The following is a 23,504-nucleotide window of genomic DNA, read 5'->3' on the forward strand; positions in this document are numbered from 1 at the left end:
TGAAGCGAAGCTGTCGTCTCCTGCTTTCTATTTAAACGTTTGTCCTGGATAGGGTTCCTGAGGTTTGTGGTGATGTAATTTCCTGTTCGTTTTCTGAGGGGTTGATAGATGGTATCTAGATCTATATGTTTGTTTATGGTGTTGTGGTTGGAGTGCCAGGCCTCTAGGAATTCTCTGGCATGTCTTTGCTTAGCCTGTCCCAGGATAGATGTGTTGTCCCAGTCGAATGGTGTTTTTTTTTCCTCTGTGTGTAGGGCTACGAGGGAGAGAGGGTCGTGTCTTTTTGTGGCTAGCTGGTGTTCATGTATCCCGGTGGCTAACTTTCTTCCTGTTTGTCCTACGTAGTGTTTGTGGCAGTCCTTGCATGGAATTTTGTAGACGACGTTGGTTTTGTCCATGGGTTGTACTGGGTCTTTTAAGTTTGTTAGTTTTTGTTTGAGTGTGTTGGTGGGTTTGTGTGCTACTAGGATTCTGAGGGGTCTTAGTAGTCTGGCTGTCATTTCTGAAACTTAGACATTTAGACAAATACATGGACAAGAAAGGATTAGAAGGATATGGGCCAAGTGCAGGAAAATGGGGTTAGAGTGCGTAGACATTTTGGTTGGCATGGACCAGTTTGGGCCAAAGGGCTTGTTCCCATGCTGTAGGACTCAATAATGACGTGACAGAATATAGGAAAGAGATAAGGTGTAAAGACAACAATCCATTAATGTTAACAAAATGAAGGAGTTGGTCAGTGGCTTAACCTCTGTCTGCATCAGTGGTGCTGAGGTAGAGATAGTCGAGAGCGTCACATTCCTGGCAGTAATGATCACCAACAATCTGTCCTAGCACCCCCACATTGACACAATGGTCAACAAAGCACAACAATGCCTCTACTTCCTCAGGAGGCTATGGAAATTAGACATTTCCACGAAGACTCTTATCAATTTTTATCAATGTATCATAGAATGCATACATGGATGCATCACAGCGTGATATGGCAACTAGTCTTCCCAAGACTGCATGAAACCACAGACAGTCATGAACACAGTCCGGTCCATCACACAAACCAGCTTCCCATCCATTGACTTGGGCTATACTTCCCACTGCCTCAGGAAAGCACCTAATGTAATTAAAGACCCCTTCCACCCAGCTATACTCTCTTGCACCATCTTCTGTTAAGCAAGAGATATAAAAGTTTGAATACACATACAAACAGATGCAAGAACAGCTTCTTCTCTGCTGTTATCAGACTTTTAAATGGACCTCTCAAATGTTAATGTTAATCACTCTCTCTGGGTATAACATTGTATTCTTCACACTATTCAGCTACCTGATGCACTTTGTATGGTATAATCTGACTATACTGCGCACAAAACAAAGCTTATCACTGTGTCTCGGTACACGTCACAACAATAAATCAGATAAAAAGTTGGTTAGGCCTAGGAGAATATCCTGAGGAACTCCTGCAGAAATGTCCTGGAGCTGACATGGTTGACCTCCAACAATCATAATCATCTTGTGATATACTAGGTATGACTCCAACCAGCGAAGAGGTTGCCCCCTGATACCCATTGATTCCAGTTTTGCTAGGGGTCCTTGATGCCACACTTGGTCAATGCAGGTTGATGTCAAGGACTGTCACTCTCACCTCACCTTTGGAATTTAGTTCTGAATGTAAGTTTGTTCGCTGAGCTGTAAGGTTCATTTTCAGATGTTTCGTCACCATACTAGGTAACATTATCAGTGAGCCTCCGGTGAAGCACTGGCATTAGTGACCGGCTTTCTATTTATGTGTTTAGGTTTCCTTGGGTTCTTTTGTCCATGTTTGAACCAAGGCCGTAATGAGGTCAGGAGCTGAGTGGCCCTGGCAGAACCCAAACTGGTCATCACTAAGCAGATTATTGCTGAGCAGGTGCTGCTTGATAGGACTGTTGATGACACCTTCCATCACTTTCTTGGTGATCAAGAGTAGACTGGTGGAACAGTAATTGGCTGGGTTGAATTTGGCCTGCCTTTCATGTACAGGACATACCTGGGTAATTTTCTACATTGTTGGGTAGATGCCAGTGTTGTAACTCCACTGGAAGAACTTGGCTAGGGGAGTGGCAAGTTCTGGACCACAAGTCTTCAGTCCTTGTCGTCATAGCCTTTGCAGTATCTACTACCTCCAACAATTTCTTCATATCACGTGGAGTGAACTGAATTGGCTCAAGACTGGTATCTTTAATGCTGGGTACTGCTGGAGAAGGCCAAAATGGATCAGCCACTTAGCATTTCTGGCTGAAGATTGCTGCAAATACTCAGCCTTATCTTTTGCACTTACATGTCGTGCTCTTCCATTGAGAATAGAGATATTGAGTGAATTCTTTAATTGTCCACCATCATTCACAACTGGATATAGCTAGAGTGCAGAGCTTAGATCTGATCCTTTGGTTGTGAGATCGCTTAGCTCTGTCTATCATTTGCTGTTTGACATGCATGCAGTCCTGTTTGGTAGCTTCACCAAGTTGACACTTCATTTTCAGGTATATCTGGTGCTGTTACTTCTGGCATGTCCTCCTGTACTTTTCAGTTGATCGCTGGCTAGATGATAATGGTTGAGTGGGGGATATGCCAGGTCATGAAGTTACAGATTGTGCTGCTGCTATTGATGACGCACAGTGCTTCATGGATGCCCAGTCTTGAGTTCAGTGTCTGACCCATTTAACACAGTGAAAGTGCCACACAACATGACTGAGGATATTCTCAGTGTGTACTTTGTCTCCATAAGGACTGTGCGGTGGTCACTCTTACCAAAACTGTCACGGACAGATGCATCCACAGCCCACAGACCGGAAAGAATGAAGTCAAATATGTTTTTCCCTCTTGTTGGCTCTCTCACCACCTGCACAGACCTAGTCCAGCAGCCAAGTCCTTTCGGAACTGAGCAGCTCGTTTACTAATGCCGAGGCACTCTTGGTGGGAGACATTGAAATCCCGCAACCAGAGTACCATTTGTGCCCTTGCCACACTCAGGTGCTTTCTCTAAGTGTTGTTCAATAAGGAGAATTCATCAGCCAAGGGAGGATGGTATAGGGTAATCAGCAGGAGGTTTCCTTGCCCATGTTTAATCTGAAGCCATGAGACTTCATGGGGTCCAGCGTCAATGTTCAGGACTCCAAGGGCAATTCCTTCCTGACTGTATACCACTGTGCCACTACCTCTATTGGGTCTGTCCTAGTGATGAGACAGGACATATGCAAGGATGATGATGGTGGTGTCTGGGACATTGTCCGAAAGGTATGATCCCATGCGTATGACTATGTCAGCTGTTGTTTGACTAGTCTGTGAGACTAATCTCTCAGTGCTGGTGCTGGCCCCCAGATGTTAACAAGGAGAGCTTTGCATGGTTGACAAGGCTGTTATTGCTGTTGTCTGTTCTGGTGCCTAGGTCAATGCTGGGTGGTCCATCCAGTTTCATTTCTTTCTTAAAACTTTGTAATGATTGATACAACTGAGTGGCTTGCTAGGCCATTTCAGAGGGTAGTTGAGAGTCAACCACACTGTTGTGGGTCTGGAGTCACATGTGGGTCAGATTAGGTGAGGATGGCAGATTTCCTTCCCTGAACAACATCAATGAGCCAGATGGATTTTTCTGACAATCCTACAGTGTTTTCACAATCTTCAGTAGAATCTTTATTTCCAGATATATTTTAGTGAATTCAAATTCCACCATCTGCCATGCCGAATTCAAACTCGGGTCCCCAGAACATTAGCTGAGTTTCTGGATTAACAGTCCAGTGATAACAGCACTAGGCCATCAACTCTCTGTTTTGAAATTCCTTTCTTTACCCTCTCAACCATCTCTTCATTTTCAGGGATTCTGTGATGTTTCAGATGTGGCAAAGGACAATTGTGAAAACATTAGCCTATATTTTCTTTCTACAGAGATTGAGCCTATCATGCGTCTCCAGTATCTGCTGTTTGTGTTTCACATGCCCAATTCATTAAAAAGATAATTGACAGAATATAAGGCCCTGATATGAAATTACTTGAATTTCTTTCCCAGTAGCATTTACCTGTTGCAGTTTATAAACAGCTCCAACCCAAGGTTTGATCCTCCCTTCCTGACAGTATTGGACTGCGGACATGATGGACTTAGAGAAGGTTGGGAAATCTTCATGTTGGTATCTTCCCCAATTAACGCCCATGGCTGCCACGTTCTTCAGAAGCAGAAGATTGGCTGGCACAGACGGTATATTTCCACCAGCAAACCCGACAACCACGATTCTGCCTTCCCATGCTAAGCTGAGACAAGTAGATACACAAAACATGAGTCAAATGCCAAGTTCATCTAATCAAGACCATTAAAAAAAGAATCACATTCATATTGTGTTTCTCAAGGACATCCCAAAGCACCCGGCAGAAAATGAAGTGCTTTTGAAATATGGTCTCTTTCACAGTGTAAGAAATGCAACAGCTAGTTTGCATTTCTACCAATAGCAACCTGCTAATTGGACAGATAAGCAACTATAATCCTCTTTATTGCCCAAAGTATGTGGAAGATACCGCTTGCTTTTCTATAAAACAATGCCACAGGTCATTCACATTCATCTGAGGGACAGAGGGAGCATCTCTTTACATGAAAAACATTGAAAATAGGGACAGGAGTAGGCCATTCGACCCTTCGTGCATACTCTGCTCTTCAACACGATCACGGATGAACGCCCTTTTTTAATAGTTCTTTCAAGGGATGTGGGCATCACTGGCAAGCCAACATCTGTATCAAATCCCTAACTGCCCTTGAACTGAGTAGCTTGCTCAGCCATTTCAGAGGCTGTTTAGAGTCAACCACATCACTGCAGATCTGGTGTCACATGTAAGTCAGACAAGGTAAGGATATCAGATTTCCTTCCCTGAAGGACATTAGTGATCTGGATGGGTTTTTACAACAATCTGGGGCACTTTTACTGAGACTGACTTCACATTGCAGATTTTTATTAATTGAATTTAACTGACACCAACTGCCATGGGGGAATTTGAACCCATGTCCTAAGAACATTAGTCCCGGTCTCTAGAATACTTGACAAGTGACATCAACACAATGCCATAGTCTCCCTGTGAGTGTCAAGGAGATTGGAAATACCTTAGCAGGTTGTGGAATTGGAGGAGTTTACAGAAATAGGGATGGATTGAGCTATGGAAGTTTTTAAAAAACATTGATACTAATTTTAATAGTGAAGCATTGCATAAATGGGAGTCAGTACAGGTTAAGAATCACAGGGATGATGGGTAAACAGGATTTGATGCAATTTCAAAATTGAAGGAGAAAGAGGAGGCCTGTGTATTGAACCAAATGCCTATTTTCTGTAGGCAGAATTTGGACTCCCTCACCCCAAGGAATAGACCTTGTCTATTCACCCTATCCATGCCCTTATGATTTTATAAACCTTGAGAAGGTCATCCCTCAGCCTCTGACACTTCAGGGAAAATAGCTCCAGCCTATTCAGCCTCTACCTATAGCTCAAAACCTCCAAACCTAGCAACATCCTTGTAAATCTTTTCTGAATCTTTTCAAGTTTCAGAAATCTAAAATTCAGTTATCTGAAATTACCAAGAAAGGAGGTACTTGTCAAAGTGGAAGTGTAGTAGAGGATCAGCACACTAATTCTGGTATTTTAGTAAGAAAATACCTTCCATCTATGGCGACAGTTTAAATGCCATGTTTAGTCTATGTGCTGATCTGCTGTTTCTAGTTACTGAACAATTCCAATGACATTATCGATATTACAATATTATACGGATTGGCTTCATTTATTTCATTGGCAGATGGTCTTTCAAACACAAAGACTGATTAAATAAACCAGGAAAATATATTGCAGACTTGAGGACATGATAATACCCACCCAAAACTAGCTGTATAGAATAACAGATTATCTGAAATTACCAAGAAAGGAGGTACTTGTCAAAGTGGGAGTGTAGAAGAGGTTCAGCACAATAATTCTAGTCTCCCTGCTCTAGGGAGGATATTCTGAAACTTGAAAGGGTTCAGAAAAGATTTACAAGGATGTTGCCAGGGTTGGAGGGTTTGAGCTATAGGGAGAGGCTGAATAGGCTGGAGCTATTTTCCCTGGAGTGTTAGAGGCTGAGTGTTAGAGGCTGAGGGATGACCTTCTCGAGGTTTATAAAATCATAAGGGCATGGATAGGGTAAATAGACAAGATATTTTCTTTGCAGTGAGGGAGCTCAAAACTAGAGGGCATAGGATTAAGGTGAAAGGGCAAAGATTTAAATGGAACCTAAGGGGCAACTTTTTCACGCAGAGGGTGGTGCATGTATGGAATGAGCTGCCAGAGGAAATGGTAGAGACTGGTACAATTACAACATTTAAAAGGCATCTGGATAGGTATATGAATAGGAAGGGCTTGGAGGGAGATGGGCCAAATGCTGGCAAATGGAACTAGATTTATTTAGGATATCTGGAAGGCATGGATGAGTTGGACCGAAGAATCTGATTCTGTGCTGTACACATCTCTATGACTCTATAGTTCCTGGGATGGTGGGACTGTCCTGAGGAAAGATTGGGCATACCAGGTGTATTTTCTCTGGCATTTATTTGGATTGAGAGGTAAATTAGAGGTAATCATACTGAAACTGACAAAATTCCTAAAAGGTATGTTTCCCCTGGATGGGTAGGGAGACCCAGGAGACAGTCTCAAAATAAGGTGTTTGCCATATAGCAGGATGAAGAGGAACCTTCTCACTCAGAATCATTGGAATTCTCCATTCCAGAGAGATGTGAATGCTCAATAATTAAGTTCAAGACAGAAATCAATAGATCTTTAGTTACTAAAGATATCAAGGGATATGGAGATAGCACATATAAATGCTGTGAAGCAGTTGATCAGCTATAATCTACAATAGCAGAGCAGGCTAGAATGGTCTATTCCTACTAATTTATGTTGTATTGAAGTAGTGCCATCATGTTGAAAGTAATGCATTGTCTTCTAGTAGCAGTGCTTATCCTTCAAGTTCTTCTGCAATCTAGATAACAGATGCTTGCAATGGTACTGGACCATTTTATTATTTCACAAAATTTCCAACACAAAAACAGGGCCTGACAGTCTATACCAATCATAATGGTTTGCTTAAGCCTCCATATATTGAACATCATTTCACTCCATTCAGCATATTCTTCTGTTCTTTTACCCTTCACCTTGTGAGATTCACGTTCTCACCACTCTCTGAACCTCCCAACTGAAAGCTTAGATCAATAGCATATTGTAGGCTGCTTTCAATTTAACGTTCATTGGGCTATGTACAATGCTAAAAGACCATAAATTCTGCACCCATGCATGCATGCTGCTGCTGATCCATCCCACAGTATGATCTTGCCAGTACTTCCACAACCCAAACTAAATCCAGGGCAACAACAACAGATATAACCTGATCCCAGGCTATTTTGTATACTCCACTAACATTTAGCTGACTCGTTGAGGTTGGCACATGCATTGGCAGCCCAGTGGGGACTCCTGAATATTCAATCCCCTCAGACCTACTCCCTACTGACATCTGACAGATCGCTTCCTGTAGCTGTGACAGAGATCACAGTAGACTGCGGGAAAACCAGTGTTTCACTGTTACAACTTGCTACACTTGGTTGGATTTAACACTCAATCACACTCGACAGCAACGAAAATACCTGCTGAAGGCATCCTTGAATATATCTCCTCCAACAGCATCGAAGACCACGTTCACCCCTTTGTTTGCAGTCAGCCTTTTCACCTCCTCCTTCAAGTTCTTTGTAGTATAATTGATGCTTGCCACAGCACCCTTCTGCACTGCTAGTTCACACTTCTCATCTGTCCCAGCAGCTGCTATGACCTACAAAGAGAAAGCAGGACTTATTGTTGGTCATGTGCTCAATGCTGGGACAGCTCAGAAGCCAAATGTTAAACTTGGTCCATTGTACTCGTTTTTGATGAGACCACTAAAATTGTGGAAATTCAATCTGATTTATGAACAAGAAGAATTAGAACAAAGCCTAAACGCACAACCACCCGCCTATTTTTGAGAAAGAAGCTCAAAATCGTGTTTGATTCAGGATACACAGAAAATGAATTCAGTTTGTGAATTACCAGTTGCATTTCTTATTTTCCCAAAGGATTTTCAGTAGCCAGAAGAGCAGGCGATGAAGTGAAATGGAAATGTCAAACTAGACCAAATGCTCTTATTTGACTGGCACATTGTCAGAACCCGGACAGCAACTGACCAGGTGCCAGTTACTCAGAGTAGTTGAAGAATCTTGCACTGATGCATTTAATGGGAAATCAGGCAAGCCCATAAGGGAGAAAGGAATAGTATGTAGATAGGGTAAGATGAAATAAACTGAATGAAGCTTTTCAGCAGTGTAAACACAAGCTATTACTGTGCTTTAAATTCTATGTAATAATTCACAGCATTTTTATCACATCTGCTGGGAACATGGCTTCACACAAATGACCAATGGGGAGGAAAGTGAATGGTGATAATTGCTGCTGTTGGAAGAATGACATGAGGGATTTCAGGAGATTTCTGTGCTCAACTTCAAATGATGCCTTGAGATTTGTAACGTCTGCCCAATTGATCAGGACAGGTACACTTCACTCAAAACACAACGCTTCCAGTATGCCTTTTCATGGAGCATTGATAGCGTGAGGCATCCAATCTTTCCTTGCTCACCGTCTTCCTATATTCATATCAGGCTGACCTCTATTGAAAAGCACTAAACTGCCATGCTACTCAGCCATAATGTAACTTTGTTCTGAGCATCTTTAGTCCTGGGATGAGAACAATAGGTGTTTACACGCGTGTTTACTTTTCATATCCTCTTCTGTGAGGACAATGCCACTTTGGAAGATGGTAAACGCAAGGCAGGCCATTTATAGAAACACACGTGATAAACAAACAGTGTCATACCTTAGTGTTTAGAATATGGGATGCAAAATCCACAGCTGCAAGTCCAGCTGCACCAGCGGCTGCCGTAACAAGAACTGTCTCCCTGAAAAATACCAGCAGAAGCAAGGGGGAGCAAATGTGAAATTAGGGCAGGGTCGTTCAGCAATGAAATCAGCAAACAAATTATAAACAGTAAAGAATTTGTGTTTGTATGGGATCTAAAAAGAACTGGATTATCTGTCAAAGTCTAACATAGACATATGGGAAGATATCACAATAAATGTTATCAGTATTTCGTGAGAAGTAAGTTTCAGCAAGTATCTGAATTTAAGACAGTGATCACCCTGAACTCTCATTCCCAAACAGCCGAGATGTTGTGTGTATTGTGTCACTGTGTCATTGTGAGTTGGCTGATCACTAATTTTATCCATGCTCTACGTGTGGTGAGTGATCACAGATAGGGAATATGGAGGGGACACTCTAACCACTGTATTCTAAGAGGCACGTGATCGCCATCCAGTGACACTTGCTGAAAATTGCATGTGCGAGAACGTTAAGACTTCTTCCTTCCTCATCCCTGTCCCTTCCCAGTAATCCCAGTGGGGGAGGTGATGGCAGAATGGTAATGTTCGGAATCAAGAATCCCACGCTGATGTTCTGGAGATGTGGGTTCAAAATCCACCTTGGCAGATGGTGATTATTTGAATTCAACATAAAGAAGCCCTGAAATTAAAAGTTAGCCTAATAGTGACTATGCAACCATGACTGATTGTTGTAAAATTCCATCCGGTTCATTAATGCCCTTTAGTGAAGTAAATCTGCCAGCCTTACTTGGTATAGCCTGTGTGTGACTCCAGAACTACAGCAATGAAGTTCACTTTTAACTACCCTCCAGGGAATTAGGGATGGGCAATAAAGGCTGATCTGCCCAGCACCATGGACAAATAAAAAGTAATAATTTATCTCAATGCCAGTATCTGTGCTCACTCATGACCAACAATTGTTCACTGTGGTACGAGAGCAGAAACTATGCCCAGTGTTGCAGAAAATTTACCTGGACGTAGGGGTTAAGTTCTGGATTAGTGGTGCTGGAAAAGCACAGTTCAGGCAGCATTCAAGGAGCAGCAAAATCAACGTTTCGGGCAAAAGCCCTTCATCAGGAATCCTGAAGAAGGGCTTTTGCCTGAAACGTCGATTTCGCTGCTCCTTGGATGCTGCCTGAACTGCTGTGCTCTTCCAGCACCACTAATCCAAAATCTGGTTTCCAGCATCTGCAGTCATTGTTTTTACCTCGTAGGGGTTAAGTTATAAGGACAAATTATGCAAATTATGCCTGTTTTCTCTAGAATCACAGAATCCCTATAGTGTCAAAACAGGCTCTTTGGCCCAAAAAGTCCACATCAACCCTCTGAAAAGTAACCCATTCCCCTACTATCCTTCCTTCACCCATGACTAATGCACCTAACCTACACATCCCTGAACACTATGGGCAATCTAGCATGGCCAATTCACCTAACCTGCACATTTTTGGATTATGAGAGGAAACCGGAGACCCGGTGGAAACCCACACAGACACGGGGAGAATGTGCAAACTCCACACAGACAGTCGCCTGAGGCTGGAATCGAACCTGAGTCCCTGGCGCTGTGAGGCAGCACTGCTAACCAGAGTCACTGTGCCACCTGAATCAAAGTCTTCAAGATATTAACATAAAAAGGTAGGGTAGATAAAGATAAACTATTTCCACTGGTTAAGGATTCTAGAATTAGGGGGCATTGTTTGAGAATTATGGTCAGACCATTCAGGAGAGATGTTAGATGTTTGGAATTCTCTTCCCACAAACAAAAATGGATGCTAGGTTAGTTGTTGACTTTACATCTGAGATAGATACATTTTTGTTAGATAAAGGCATTAAGGGATATGTGCCAAAAGCAGGTACATGGAGTTAGGCCACAGATCAACCATAATCTCACTGAATGGCAGAACAGGCGCAAGGGCTGAATGGCCTACTCCTGTTCCGATGGTCCTATGTCCTATAAAAGAGAAAGGTAACAGAACTACATTGGAAAAGATGCTGGACTCCAAGCATAACCTTCAGGAGAGGGAGAACATCATAGAAAAATACATCTGAGACAGTAGCAAGATTAATAGTTAATCTGGCGGGGAAATACACTACAATCTCACAGCGGGGTGGGTTTTTTTAATTTCACACAACACAAATTTTTAAAGATGGCAGGGCACGTTAACTCTTCATTGCTCTCTGAAATAGCCAAGCAAATTCTCCCTTTCAAGGGTAACAAGGGATAGGGAAATGCCATCTCAGCCACTGATGTCTACATCCCATGAATGAATAGTAAAAAATGCTGTTAAAAAAGCAAGAGAATTCCTGGATTTTATAGAAAAGGAGGCTCAAGAGTACAAAAGCAAAAAAAAAAGTGATATTAAACATCATTATAAATCAGTAGTTAGGCCTTGGCTGGATAGCATGTCTAATTCATGAAAGCACACTTCAGACGTTAGAGGGACATTAACGGGATAGGAGGATGTTAGAATGCAGGGATTCTCCAGAAAGGTGCCAGGGGCTGAAGGACTACAGTGTATGGGTGAGATCTGAGGATCTGGGGATATGCTCCTAAAAATTATTTAATAGAGGTATTCAAAAATCTACAGTAGACAAGGACCAGTAATCAGAGAAGACAGATTTAAGTTAATTGTCAAAAAATCTCATGGGGGATTGAGAAGATATTTTTTATTTTTCTGTGATAATTGTATATTATAGAAGCAGATTTAGTGGCAGCTTTCAAAGAGGATATATATTTGACAATGAAACATTTACAATGATATGACTGAAGAGCAAGAGAGCAAGCCTAAGGGATAGCACAATCATTAGATACCAAATATCCTCCTTGAAGCTGCAGTAATCCAAACGTTGCCTTGACGGATAAGACAAAAAGAAGAAAACTACAAAATACTGGGAACTGAAAAAGGATTTAGAAATGGTATACTTGACCCGTAGCCTCGTCTGTGCTTGAGAGGAGGAGAGATGGGCTGTTTGGGGTGCAGAGTTTTCTTCACAACTTGCAGCAAAGACAGATCAAAAGTAGAGACAGGCGAAAAAAAAACAACTATTGTGTTTTACAAGTGCTTTTCACCAGCAGCACAGTACATTGTCTGTTGACAATCACACAGAAGTTGCACTAAAACAAAATACAGTGGCATCTCACCCTGGCCTTGTCTTTGCTCGGTGCTGCAATGCCAGAATCACCGTGCCATATGAAACCGGTAAGGTAGCAGCCACCTCGTAGGGGACCTCCTCTCCAATGGGCCACAGCATCTGCAGGGATTTCAGGCAAGTCAGTTTGCACGTTAGTCATGTGTGTAACCGAGCAGGAGGCAATTGGGTGTACTGCCTCTTGCTCGGTTACACACCATATTCCATTTAGGCATTTCCTGATTTTCTCCCTCTCCGCTCTTGTATGATGCTAATTCTCTAGTGATTCATTCATCATCCTGCACTTGAAATGCTAACAGGCTATGCAACTGTTGAACTCAGTACCAGTTACCAGATTGTGTGGGGCTGCATGAGAAGCTGTACTAGTCATTTCCAACTGTGTATTTTGACATCTCTGTGGATCATCATTAGCAATTCTCAGAAGACTGAACAAACAGAGGTACCTGATATCTTGAAATGGATAAAGGCGGATAAATCCCCAAGACCTGATCAGGTGTACCCGAGAACTCTGTGGGAAGCTAGAGAAGTGATCACTTTCCTGAAGAAGGGCATGTGCCCGAAACGTCGAATCTCCTGTTCCCTGGATGCTGCCTGACCTGCTGTGCTGTTCCAGCAATAAAGTTTCAGAAGTGATCACTGGGCCTCTTGCTGAGATATTTGTATCATCGATAGTCACAGGTGAGGTGCCGGAAGACTGGAGGTTGGCAAACGTGGTGCCACTGTTTAAGAAGAGTGGTAAGGACAAGCCAGGGAACTATAGACCTGTGAGCCTGACCTTGGTGGTGGGCAATTTGTTGGAGGGAATCCTGAGGGAAAGGATGTACATGTATTTGGAAAGGAAAGGACTGATTAGAGATAGTCAACATGGCTTTGTGCGTGGGAAATCATGTCTCACAAACTTGACTGGGTTTTTTGAAGAAGTAACAAAGAAGATTGATGAGGGCAGAGCAGTACATGTGATCTATAGGGACTTCAGTAAGGCGTTGGACAAGGTTCCCCATGGGAGACTGATTAGCAAGGTTAGATCTCATGGAATACAGGGAGAACTCGTCATTTGGATACAGAACTGACTCAAAGGTAGAAGACAGAGGGTGGTGGTGGAGGGTTGTTTTTTAGACTGGAGGCCTGTGACCACTGGAGTGCCACAAGGATCGATGCTGGATCCTCTACTTTTTGTCGTTTATATAAATGATTTGGATGCGAGCATAAGAGGTACAGTTAGTAAGTTTGCAGATGACACCAAAATTGGAGGTGTAGTGGACAGTGAAGAGGGTTACCTCAGATAACAACAGGATCTGGACCAGATGGGCCAATGGGCTGAGAAGTGGCAGATGGAGTTTAATTCAGATAAATATGAGGTGCTACATTTTGGGAAAGCAAATCTTAACAGGACTTATACACTTAATGGTAAGATCCTTGGGAGTGTTGCTGAACAAAGAGATCTTGGAGTGCAGGTTCATAGCTCCTTGAAGGTAGAGTCGTAGGTAGATAGGATAATGAAGAAGGCGTTTAGTATGCTTTCCTTTATTGGTCAGAGTATTGAGTACAGGAATTGGGAGGTCATGTTGCGGCTGCATAGGACATTGGTAAGGCCACTGTTGGAAGATTGCGTGCAATCCTGGTCTCCTTCCTATCGGAAAGATATGAAACTTGAAAGGGTTCAAAAAAGATTTACAAGGATGTTGCCAGGGTTGCAGGATTTAAGTTAAAGGGAGAGGCTGAACGGGCTGGGGCTGTTTTCCTTGGAGCGTCGTAGGTTGAGGGGTTACCTTATAGAGGTTTATAAAATCATGAGGGGCATGGATAGGGTAAATAGGCAAAGTCTTTTCCCTGGGGTTGGGGAGTCCAGAACTGGAGGGCATAGATTTAGGGTGAGAGGGAAAGATATAAAAGAGATCGAAGGGGCAACTTTTTCACACGGAGGGTGGTACGGGTATGGAATGAGCTGCCAGAGGATGTGGTGGAGGCTGGTACAATTGCAATATTTAAGAGCCTTTTGGATGGGTATATGAATAGTAAGGGTTTGGAGGGATATGGGCTGAGTGCTGGCAAGTGGGACTAGATTGGGTTGGGATATCTGGTCGGCATGGACAGGTTGGACCGAAGGGTTTTTTTCCATGCTGTACATCTCTATGACTCTAAGTGGGATTACTTCTCCTGCATTGAGAGAAGGAGGGAGTCCCATCCCTTGGGGAGCAGCAGACTGAATAAACAACAAAGAGCTTATACTTATCCATGAGTTTTCACAATCACATGACACTCCAAAACTTTTCATAGCCAATTAAATACTTTTTGAAGCGTAGTCAGATGATGCCGTAATGTGCTTAGAAAATCATCTGTTTTTGGTTTCATTGGTAGAGAGCTAATTTTGCACATTTGGGCAATTCTCTGCTGTTCTTCAAATGGTGGCATGGAAAGTTTCACTCTGAGAAGATCAGCACTTAATGTGTTCACCAGGAAGGTGGTACCTCCTACAGCGGTGTACTCTCTCAGTCATGTACTGAAGTAGGAGGGCAGGCTTTTGCTGGAGTGGAACTTAAACCGATTAATATCAGAGTTCGGAATTTCTGAGTTAAGAGCATTAGACAGTCAGTCAAGGATCTAATATTATGTTTTGGAAAATCAAAAGTGCTCTGATAGGGTAAAGCATGCTCTGTGTATTAATGGAGATTAATGATAATGTGGATCACTGTTTCATATTATAAGTGCAATTAAACTTGGATCATTACTTTTAGTCTATAAGTGGTGATTTTGCTTGCCTTATTCTTATGACGTCTGAGATACAGTACCTAGAGAACATGGTGGGTGTTGTATATGCGACTAAACCAAGTCTGCGTCTCACTGTGTGATAGTTTTGGATGTTGGGATTTACAAGGTCTTTTTGATGAAGGAAAATTACTTCCTGGTGTAACTGGCAGAGGCTTTTGTGTTGAAGAAGTAGTTGTTTATTGCATGTTACACTGGTGTAATAAACATTTTTACACAGACTACAGGCAGGGCGGGGCGGTTAGACAGTAGGTCTCAATCCTTTGAGATCCTGAACTGTTCTTCCCAAAAAGTCCATTAGACATCTTTAAATTGGGTGGTACTTATGGCACACCTCAGTATTAAGCCTTTTATGTCCATGAGGGCAATCTTTTACCAAGAGGCAATTTATCACAATTTGCAGTTAATTATTAAACTAAGCTATATTTAACTCAACTCTAGACTTCAGTTTGTAGCAGTGTTAACTCTACAGGTTGTAACTGAAGTGAAAACATAACAAAGATGTTGAGTAGAAAACAAAACTCCCAGAGACACTGACTTAGTTTATGTCCTGATGGTCCCTGAGAAATGCAGGTTGTGTGGTACATGTACCATTTCCACTCCTAGAAATATTTAAATCATAAAACCAATATTCTTAATAAATCGTTCTTGTTCTACCACCCCATTCATCCACCAAAAGACATATTAAGTCACTAATTCCTGACAAAAGAACTTCAACGATAAGCCCTTTTGATGTGCAATACCACTTACCGTGTGGTCAACAACGCACTGTTCTGCCATTGCCCCAAAGTAACTCACACCAATCACACGGTCTCCCTGAACAGAAATGTGATATGTTAGGAGAACTTGTGCTGCATACTGTTCAGAAACTGTTATATGGCATGCCAGCACTCCAATACACAGAGTACTGGAGAATAGTTTACAGGTGAGGAATACAATTCCAATCTAATTAGCCAGATATATCTAGGCAGATATTTCTCTTCAATATATGTTTACTCAGACTGAATATTTTCGAAATGTTATAATCAAATTACTGGTGTGGTGTTGCTGTGACAAACCATCTCTGTTTAAAAATGTAATTAATAGTAATACTGGATAAAGTATTACTTATCAAACATGAAGTGAGAAATAATAGAGACATCATTATGCCCAATCTAGTTAGAAAAAGCATCACAAATGACAAGTTTATGAAAATTCATATGTACAAAAGATTTAGAAGCAGAAATAGGTCAATTGGTCCTTTGAGCCTGTTCCATGAATTGGGGGTAAAATATGGGACGCTCCAGTCAGAACTGCTCTGCTCTCCCGTTCCATTTCTTTTTTTTCTCTCCTCTTTATAGCCTATTGTCTATCCCCCCCAACCTGCAAACATTTGAGTAGTCTGCCTTACCTGGAGAGTGGAGTTGAGGGAGACGGGTTGCAGCCGGAGCTCAGGCAGAAGCAGAGAGCGCGGGGGCTGAGTCCTGTGGTGGCAGGCGGTGAGCAGGGGCAAGACCCAATGCAGTGAGAGCAGGCTGATGCCTGCAGTGGTGGGGGGACAGGCACAGGCTGGAGCCAGAGCAGCGGCCAAGCGAGTCCTGGGCAGAGGCCGGCATGTGGAGGCAACAATGCCTTGTGTTCTGGGGCCGATAGGCACAAACTCATGTTGGAAGGGGTCTGGAACCTAAGTATTTTATGGTCACCTTCTATTATCATTCTGGACTTTTTAAATTCTGTTCCTATGCTAACCTTTATTTTTACTCTGTAACAACACTTAAAGTATCTGTATCTAGTTACTCTGTACCTAAGATGGCACCATGAGGCAACATTACACTCATTTGACTGCACATCACAATAAAGGCCATTCTATCCTATTCTGGATGATCTGGTTGTGGTTTCAACTCCACTTTCCAGTCTGACCCCTCTCAGAGATCCCCTCTCAGAGATCTCCCCTCCTCAACTTTTCTTCTTCACTCTTGAAGGCACTGACTCTCACTTGGGAATAGTTCCACAGATTAGATTCGATTCCCTACAGTATGGAAACAGGCCCTTTGGCCCAACAAGTCCATACCGACCCTCCAAAGAGTAACCCATCCAGACCCATTCCCCATATTCACCCCTATGGGCAATTTAGCTTGACCAATTCACCTGACCTGCACATCGGAGGAAATCGGAGCACCAGGAGGAAACCCATGCAGACACGGGGAGAATGTGCAAACTCCACACAGACAGTTACCCAAGGCAGGAATCGAACTTGGGACCTTGGCGCTGTGAGGCAGCACTGCTAACCGCTGAGCCACAGTGCTGCCCATCTAATAGGGTTAATAGATACTATTAGCCCTCTAGCAATCCATTCAATTGCCCATTCTTAATGTGATGTTATCTGTTAGATGTGGAGGGTACTGCATCTAAGATCAAGACCTGTTTATAAGAACTTTCAAAAATGCACATTGTCCATCAGGGATCTAATGGATTGTGTTTGGAAACAGGAGCGCCAGATGATTCCACCCACCCTCAGCCACTTCTCACCCTAGTCTGGGGCCACTGACAAAATGTAGACTCTAAGAACTGAATAAGGGCCAGGAAACAAATGTTGAACCTTGTACCAGTTCAGTACCAACCACACAGAGCACACAATGCCAGCAAATACCACTAGAGAAATGCAAAGCCTCAGAATAGACCATTAAACACTCACCTTGCGAATTGCTGTGACATTAGGACCAACCTCCAGCACAGATCCTGTAAACTCCAGTCCTGTTTAAAAAAAAACCTGTTTTTGTCTGGTGAAGCAACTAATCCTGAGAGTTCGATTTTATCCGCTAATCACAGCAGTGTTGACTTACATGTTTTGATTGCCTGTCTTTCAAACACGCGACGAAAATGGGATTGGATAATTACAGCCTATCCACTAAAGCAAAAAAAATCTATAACTCTGCCAACATCCTCAATCAAATTATCTAACAGATCTTGAATGAGACTGAGGGCATCTCCCCCAGAAGAGAGAAGATCTTTCAATGTGTTCAGCTCCCCGTGAATTAAGTGTTTCTTAATATTTGTCCTAAACTTTCAACAATTTGTCCCACTCCTCCTTGTCCTACTATCCCAAAAGATTTTGAAGAGGCTCTCCAGATTAAATTTCTGAATATTGTGCACAAGTCCTTTCCCTTTTATTTACCTCCTTTCAAAATTAAAACAGCTTAATTTTTCTAGGACCTCTCCTGCCAGGGGGTTAAATCTGGCCTCCCTATTCACTCCCAAAGACCTTTCCACTTCCGACTCTGTCAGCTGGATGGAAGGGGAAGAAACTAAACACCAACATCATTCCACCATATTTATTCCGTGCCATGGCTAAAGGGAAGAGGAGCAGATCGGAGACCCACGAGTCCAAACTTCCCACACTAGGTGAGCAGCCAACTTCTGAGAAGCAGCCGAAAGCAGCCAAGCCGAAAAGAATAAAAAGGAACAGAGTCCAGATCCCTTCACCTAATGTTGACAGTCATTTTGGCATCAAGGTGGATCTTGAGGTGGCTTCTGTGGCGTCTTCAGCAGCAAAGTGGTCTGACCCGAAATTCCAATGACCCACAATTCGACGGCTTCGATATTGGCTTTCTGCAGCCGTGGAAAATGTGGTTTCTGACTTTTCTGTGACTTTGGGAATCCATGAGCCATGAACTGAACAAAGATGGACTCTGTCTTAATTGATTCCTGTTATTTATATAGGTACCAGAGTATGGTGACTTAAACACTTTTCACTGTATTTTTTTGTAAAAATGCAAGCGACAATAAATTACTAATCTCCTATACTATTCCATTTTTTCCATCCAAGTCATGGTCTTTCCAGAACCCTTCCCCATATACGAAGTCTCCCCATCTGGCTCTACCTTCTAGTGTTTTCCCGAACCCAGACGATCATGGTGACGATGTAGCTATCGCCAAACTACAAATTCAACTGGCCCCTCACTCTACTGAGCAAATCTTTAATTTGCTCAGTGCCTCTCAGCACTCATTTAAAATCCTGGTTCTCTACTGCTCACTCAAATACCATGCCAAATCTCTCAGAGGTATCATCATTGCTCCCTTCTTTGGACTTCCCATCTTTACTGACTTTACCTTTCGTCTTAATTCATTATACATTTTTTAAAAAGACTTCATTTACTCCATGTCAGCCACAGCTCAGTTGGAAACATGCTCTCGTCTCGAAGTTACAAGGTTTTGGGTTCAAGTCCCGTTCCAAGCCTTGACTGGTAAATGATTGAAGGACTGTTGCATTGTCAGAAGCACTGTCTTTAAGATGAGATATTAAACTGAAGTCCATCTGCACTCTGTGGTTTCATAGATTATTCAGGTCATAATAGGTTGCTGTTAATTGGATCTTGCTGTGTACATATTGGCTGTCATGTTTCCTACATTAGAACTGTGACATTGGATTGTGAGAGTCCTCGATGGTGGTGAATGGGTCTGTTAAAATGCAAAAAATGTACTTATTCTCATTTGGTCTTCATTACGAATCACAGATAAGGCTGTATCTGATCACTTCCTGGTTTAATTCTCTACTCTCAACCCATCACCCTCCCCAACCTCATTACCCCTGAACCTTATTATATCTCTCCCAACCCCATTACCCCCAATCCCATTGCACCCCTCCCAACCTCCTTATTCCTCAACCCCACTATATTCAATGTAATCCCTTTACCCTCCAATCCCCTTAAATCCTATCTGATTCCTTTACCCACAACCTCATTGCACCCTTCCCAACACCATTACCCTCCCCAACCCCATTAGGCTCCTCCCACACTTGGCAAACATTTTCTCCCAATCATCTAGACCTACATTTTCTAAATCCCACCTACTTCCATTAGGATTTCCATTCATCCCAATATTTCTACAATTCATCCTCTGGTCATCTCCACTTTTGTCATCCTCATCCCCATTAAAATAATTTATCTCCCTCATCCTGATCATTGTCCCAAAATGTAGCCCTTATCTTTGCTCCCTTCCATCAAAGGACACAAACATAAGATATCTTTAGAGAGGGAAAATTTTCAAATCCCTGTAAGGCCAAAACCCTCCCTATCTCTGTACTGACTTGTAGCCTTCAAATGTAGACATTTGCACTCCTCCAATTCTGACCTCTTGAGTGTGCCTTACATTGGTCATTATTCCACTGGTGGCCATGACTTCAGTTGTCTATATCCTAAGCTCTGGAACTGCAAACAGTAGAGACATTGTGGCAAAGTGGGACTGTCACTCGTCTAGGAATCCAGGGGCCCAGGCAAATGCTCTGGGACACTGGTTCAAATCCCAGCTGGTGGAAATTAAATTCAACAAAGAAATCAGAAACTGAAAGCTGGTCTCATTAATCATCAATTGTTGTAAAAACCCATCTGGTTCATTAATGTCTTTTCTTAAGAGAAGGGAATCTGTTGTCCTAACCTGGTCTGGTCAACACTCCACTCCAGATTAACAATAAAGTGGTTGACTTTTAACTGACCTTGAAATGGCCTAGCGAGTTCTTCAGTGCAACTGGGGTTGACAGCTACATGCACATGAAATTTACCTTCAAATATTCTCCCCAAATTCTCTTTCTTTTTCTACCACAGTCTTCTCTTTTAAGACACTTGAAGTGTTGTTTTCTTTTTCAAATTCATGCAGGCCAGAAACTGCTGAGTAAATTTCAAGCATATCCCTGCCACAAACTTCACACGGGCTTATGTTTGCTTCAAATGGGCAGGCTCAAGGTGCACCCAAGTGCACACCAAATGGTATTAAACTTCTGAACTCCAGATCCAAACAAGAAGGTAACATCTGTTATTATTATGAGACCAAGGCTGGCTTTACCTGGAGTGAAGGGAATCGGAGGTTGCTCTTGATACAGTCCCCGGCATACCAGAAAATCAGCAAAGTTCACACCGCAGTAATGAACATCCACACGCACCTAATGTCAAAAAGCAAGGCATTTTCAGTCAAAAAGAATCAACATTGATGTACAAGGGTGTAAAGATCTGAAATGTTTAATACCGAGGAATGTCTGAAACAACGATCTTGTATGCCTAAATCTTCCTGGCAATATCGTTTATGAAGTCAGATCTTACAAATGTGATTATTGATCTAGCTTGCTTGAAAAAGTCTTCCAATTTTACAGTATAGTGGAGCAGCTACTTTATGTCATACCTGGAGGGTTTTTCTACATTTTTTGGGTGAAAGTTATGGATTCCTGTTTTCTGTAGGTGAAGTGGAGAATTCCCACCTCTTCTGCTGCTTCTCTGGATGAATCCCACAACTAATGGATGAATAAACAATTCCCACTTTCCTAATGGCTCGACTGAATGAATCCCACAACTAATGTGTTCATAACCATTCCCGTTTTAATCATAACTGTTTCTGGCTAATTCCTGCTGTCTTCAGCTCCAATACTAATTCATTCCCTTCCCCCGCCCTTTTTATTAGATTAGATTACTTACAGTGTGGAAACAGGCCCCTCGGCCCAACAAGTCCACACTGACCCACCAAAGTGCAACCCACCCAGACCCATTCCCCTACATTTACCCCTTCACCTAACACCACGGGCAACATAGCATGGCCAATTCACCTAACCTGCACATTTTTGGACTGTGGGAGGAAACCGGAGCACCCGGAGGAAACCCACGCAGACACGGGGAGAATGTGCAAACTCCACACAGTCAGTCGCCTGAGGTGGGAATTGAACCCAAGTCTCTGGCGCTGAGAGGCAGCAGTGCTAACCACTCTTTTTCAATAGCTTTCTCAGATTATCCTATAATTTGTAGTTATTCACATGAGCAGTATACCCTGCACTAAATTGTAAGGAGCTGCCCGAGTTTACCCTGAAGGTTGTAGTTTTTTTAAATTTTATTTGTATGATCTTAGTAAAGTCTCACAACTTACTCTTTCTATTCCACCTTCTCTGCATAGCTTTCAAGCCAATTATTGCTTTAATTCCGACTTTGTGATCTTCCTGGGTCTGCAATCACTTTTCGAATTGCTCCAATGGCCATTGATTTTCCATTACGGTACCCATACCTTCTGATGCACGTTTACTGTGACAACAATGATTAATCTGAGCTGAGTGTACCTCTAACTTTCCCAGTCCACAACTCTGTGCCAATTTTTTTAAAGGTTTCCCTTGTCCACCAGGGACTTTAACTTTACCCACAGAGCTTGAAACACCTGTTCACTCTCTAGCTGAACCTCTATTCGGAACTGCTCCTACAGATCAGTGGCACCCAATGCCATCTGTATCTGCATTTTCCTTCTGAAAATAGTTCCTAACTCTCATGCTGCAGTGCATCTCTAACAGGGTCTGAAGTGCTTTTACCATTATTCACTATACACTGTTGAATCTTGCCACTAATTGATCCTTTGTTGGGTTCTTAAATATTCTGCTCTTTCTGATGCTGTCTGCATGAGCAGAGTTTGAAGTTATCTTGAAACCTCCATTGCTACAAGCACACTACAGCTAAATTGAAACCTTACCACTGTTCAGCATGTTGGATGATGCCATCTGCACTCTTGCTCACCATGAAGTCAGTTTAATGCCCCCATCGTCTTATATAGTTGGATCCAGACGACCTGCTTAGTTTATTGTGGTAGAGGAAAACTACCTGGACATGTAACAAGAGGCTCTTCGCTTAAACAAAATATAGTTTATTGCTTTTTGGGAACTATGTACAAGTTAAATTGTATGATAAGATATTGTTACAAGGGCTAGGAATTCCACAAGATCCTAAGCTGTTCTCCCACCAAGTCCGTATGATGTCATCGTAGTGGAAGGGGTTTAACAAACCGCTCAGTCTTAACTCTTTCAGTCACTGACACTCTTACACACCTCCAATGAATTATACAGCATTATCAAGCCATTTGTCTCAGTTAGTGTCTCTGTATCTCCTGTTCATATCATGCATCTCGGCACATCTACATTACCACATAGTGCCTCCAGTCCTACATAACATCAGGCCAACATGTCTCCACCAACACCAGCACTCCCGACCCCTCAACCTCATGTCAAGTACCATTAACTGGTCTCTAACAACCACTTGATTCGACAGTCTCAGTAAGCAGTTCTCTCAGATCAGTCAAAATATTATAACAAATAAATCAGGTATGAAGCAGCTGTCATGTTATTTTGTTTCATTAATCAGGTTAATTCTGCAGCCTAGCTCATGGGCAATAAATGACAAATCTCATTTATGACAACGTCTGAATTTACATCAGACTGACGGCTAACAACTATTTAAAGTACTTTGCATTTATCTGACCAAAGCAACTTACTTCAGCGGATTTGAGTGGAAGTAAAGACAGCTTCTGGATCACCAATGGTTTCTTCAGCTCAGTGCACACTGCTGCTTGGTACGAAAGGCCAGAGTCTTTGGCACTGCTCATATAAGTTGCTGCCAGTCCAGTTATTTTCCTTGCTAAACAATTCCTCCTATACAAAAGAGCTAAGCATTACATTCAATCTAGCACAGAAACCATGAATATGAAACTAAACCCATTAGCAATGTCAGCCCCACTAACTCAAGTAGCATTTTACTACAGGAGGACAATTAGGGTTCCAATGATGAAACCAGGTGTGTACAAGCAGAAACAATCTCATTTGACAAAAAAGATCAA

At 42.4% G+C, this 23,504-nt stretch overlaps 2 protein-coding genes across 3 annotated transcripts in view; one reads left to right on the plus strand and one right to left on the minus strand.

The window, feature by feature from the left end:
- The window catches only part of ankrd45 (ankyrin repeat domain 45), a 71,827-nt gene that overhangs the window by 38,706 nt on the left and 9,617 nt on the right, over positions 1 to 23,504 (plus strand). The gene's annotated exons all lie outside the window — the stretch shown is intronic.
- Positions 1 to 23,504, minus strand: part of gtpbp3 (GTP binding protein 3, mitochondrial) — a 50,865-nt gene that overhangs the window by 17,720 nt on the left and 9,641 nt on the right. For both annotated transcript variants that reach the window (XM_087990920.1, XM_043699955.2), the window contains exons 2-9: positions 23,163 to 23,319; positions 20,715 to 20,811; positions 17,572 to 17,630; positions 15,648 to 15,713; positions 12,124 to 12,233; positions 8,923 to 9,004; positions 7,667 to 7,848; positions 4,044 to 4,272 (exon numbers count right to left, since the gene is read on the minus strand). In XM_087990920.1, coding sequence (XP_087847046.1) covers positions 4,044 to 4,272; positions 7,667 to 7,848; positions 8,923 to 9,004; positions 12,124 to 12,233; positions 15,648 to 15,713; positions 17,572 to 17,630; positions 20,715 to 20,811; positions 23,163 to 23,319 — 982 coding nt within the window. The remainder of the gene's footprint in view (positions 1 to 4,043; positions 4,273 to 7,666; positions 7,849 to 8,922; positions 9,005 to 12,123; positions 12,234 to 15,647; positions 15,714 to 17,571; positions 17,631 to 20,714; positions 20,812 to 23,162; positions 23,320 to 23,504) is intronic.

Source organism: Chiloscyllium plagiosum, unplaced genomic scaffold (assembly GCF_037043375.1).
Source record: "Chiloscyllium plagiosum isolate Xiang-an unplaced genomic scaffold, Cpla_swu_hap1 HiC_scaffold_9, whole genome shotgun sequence".
NCBI classification, from domain to species: domain Eukaryota; kingdom Metazoa; phylum Chordata; class Chondrichthyes; order Orectolobiformes; family Hemiscylliidae; genus Chiloscyllium; species Chiloscyllium plagiosum.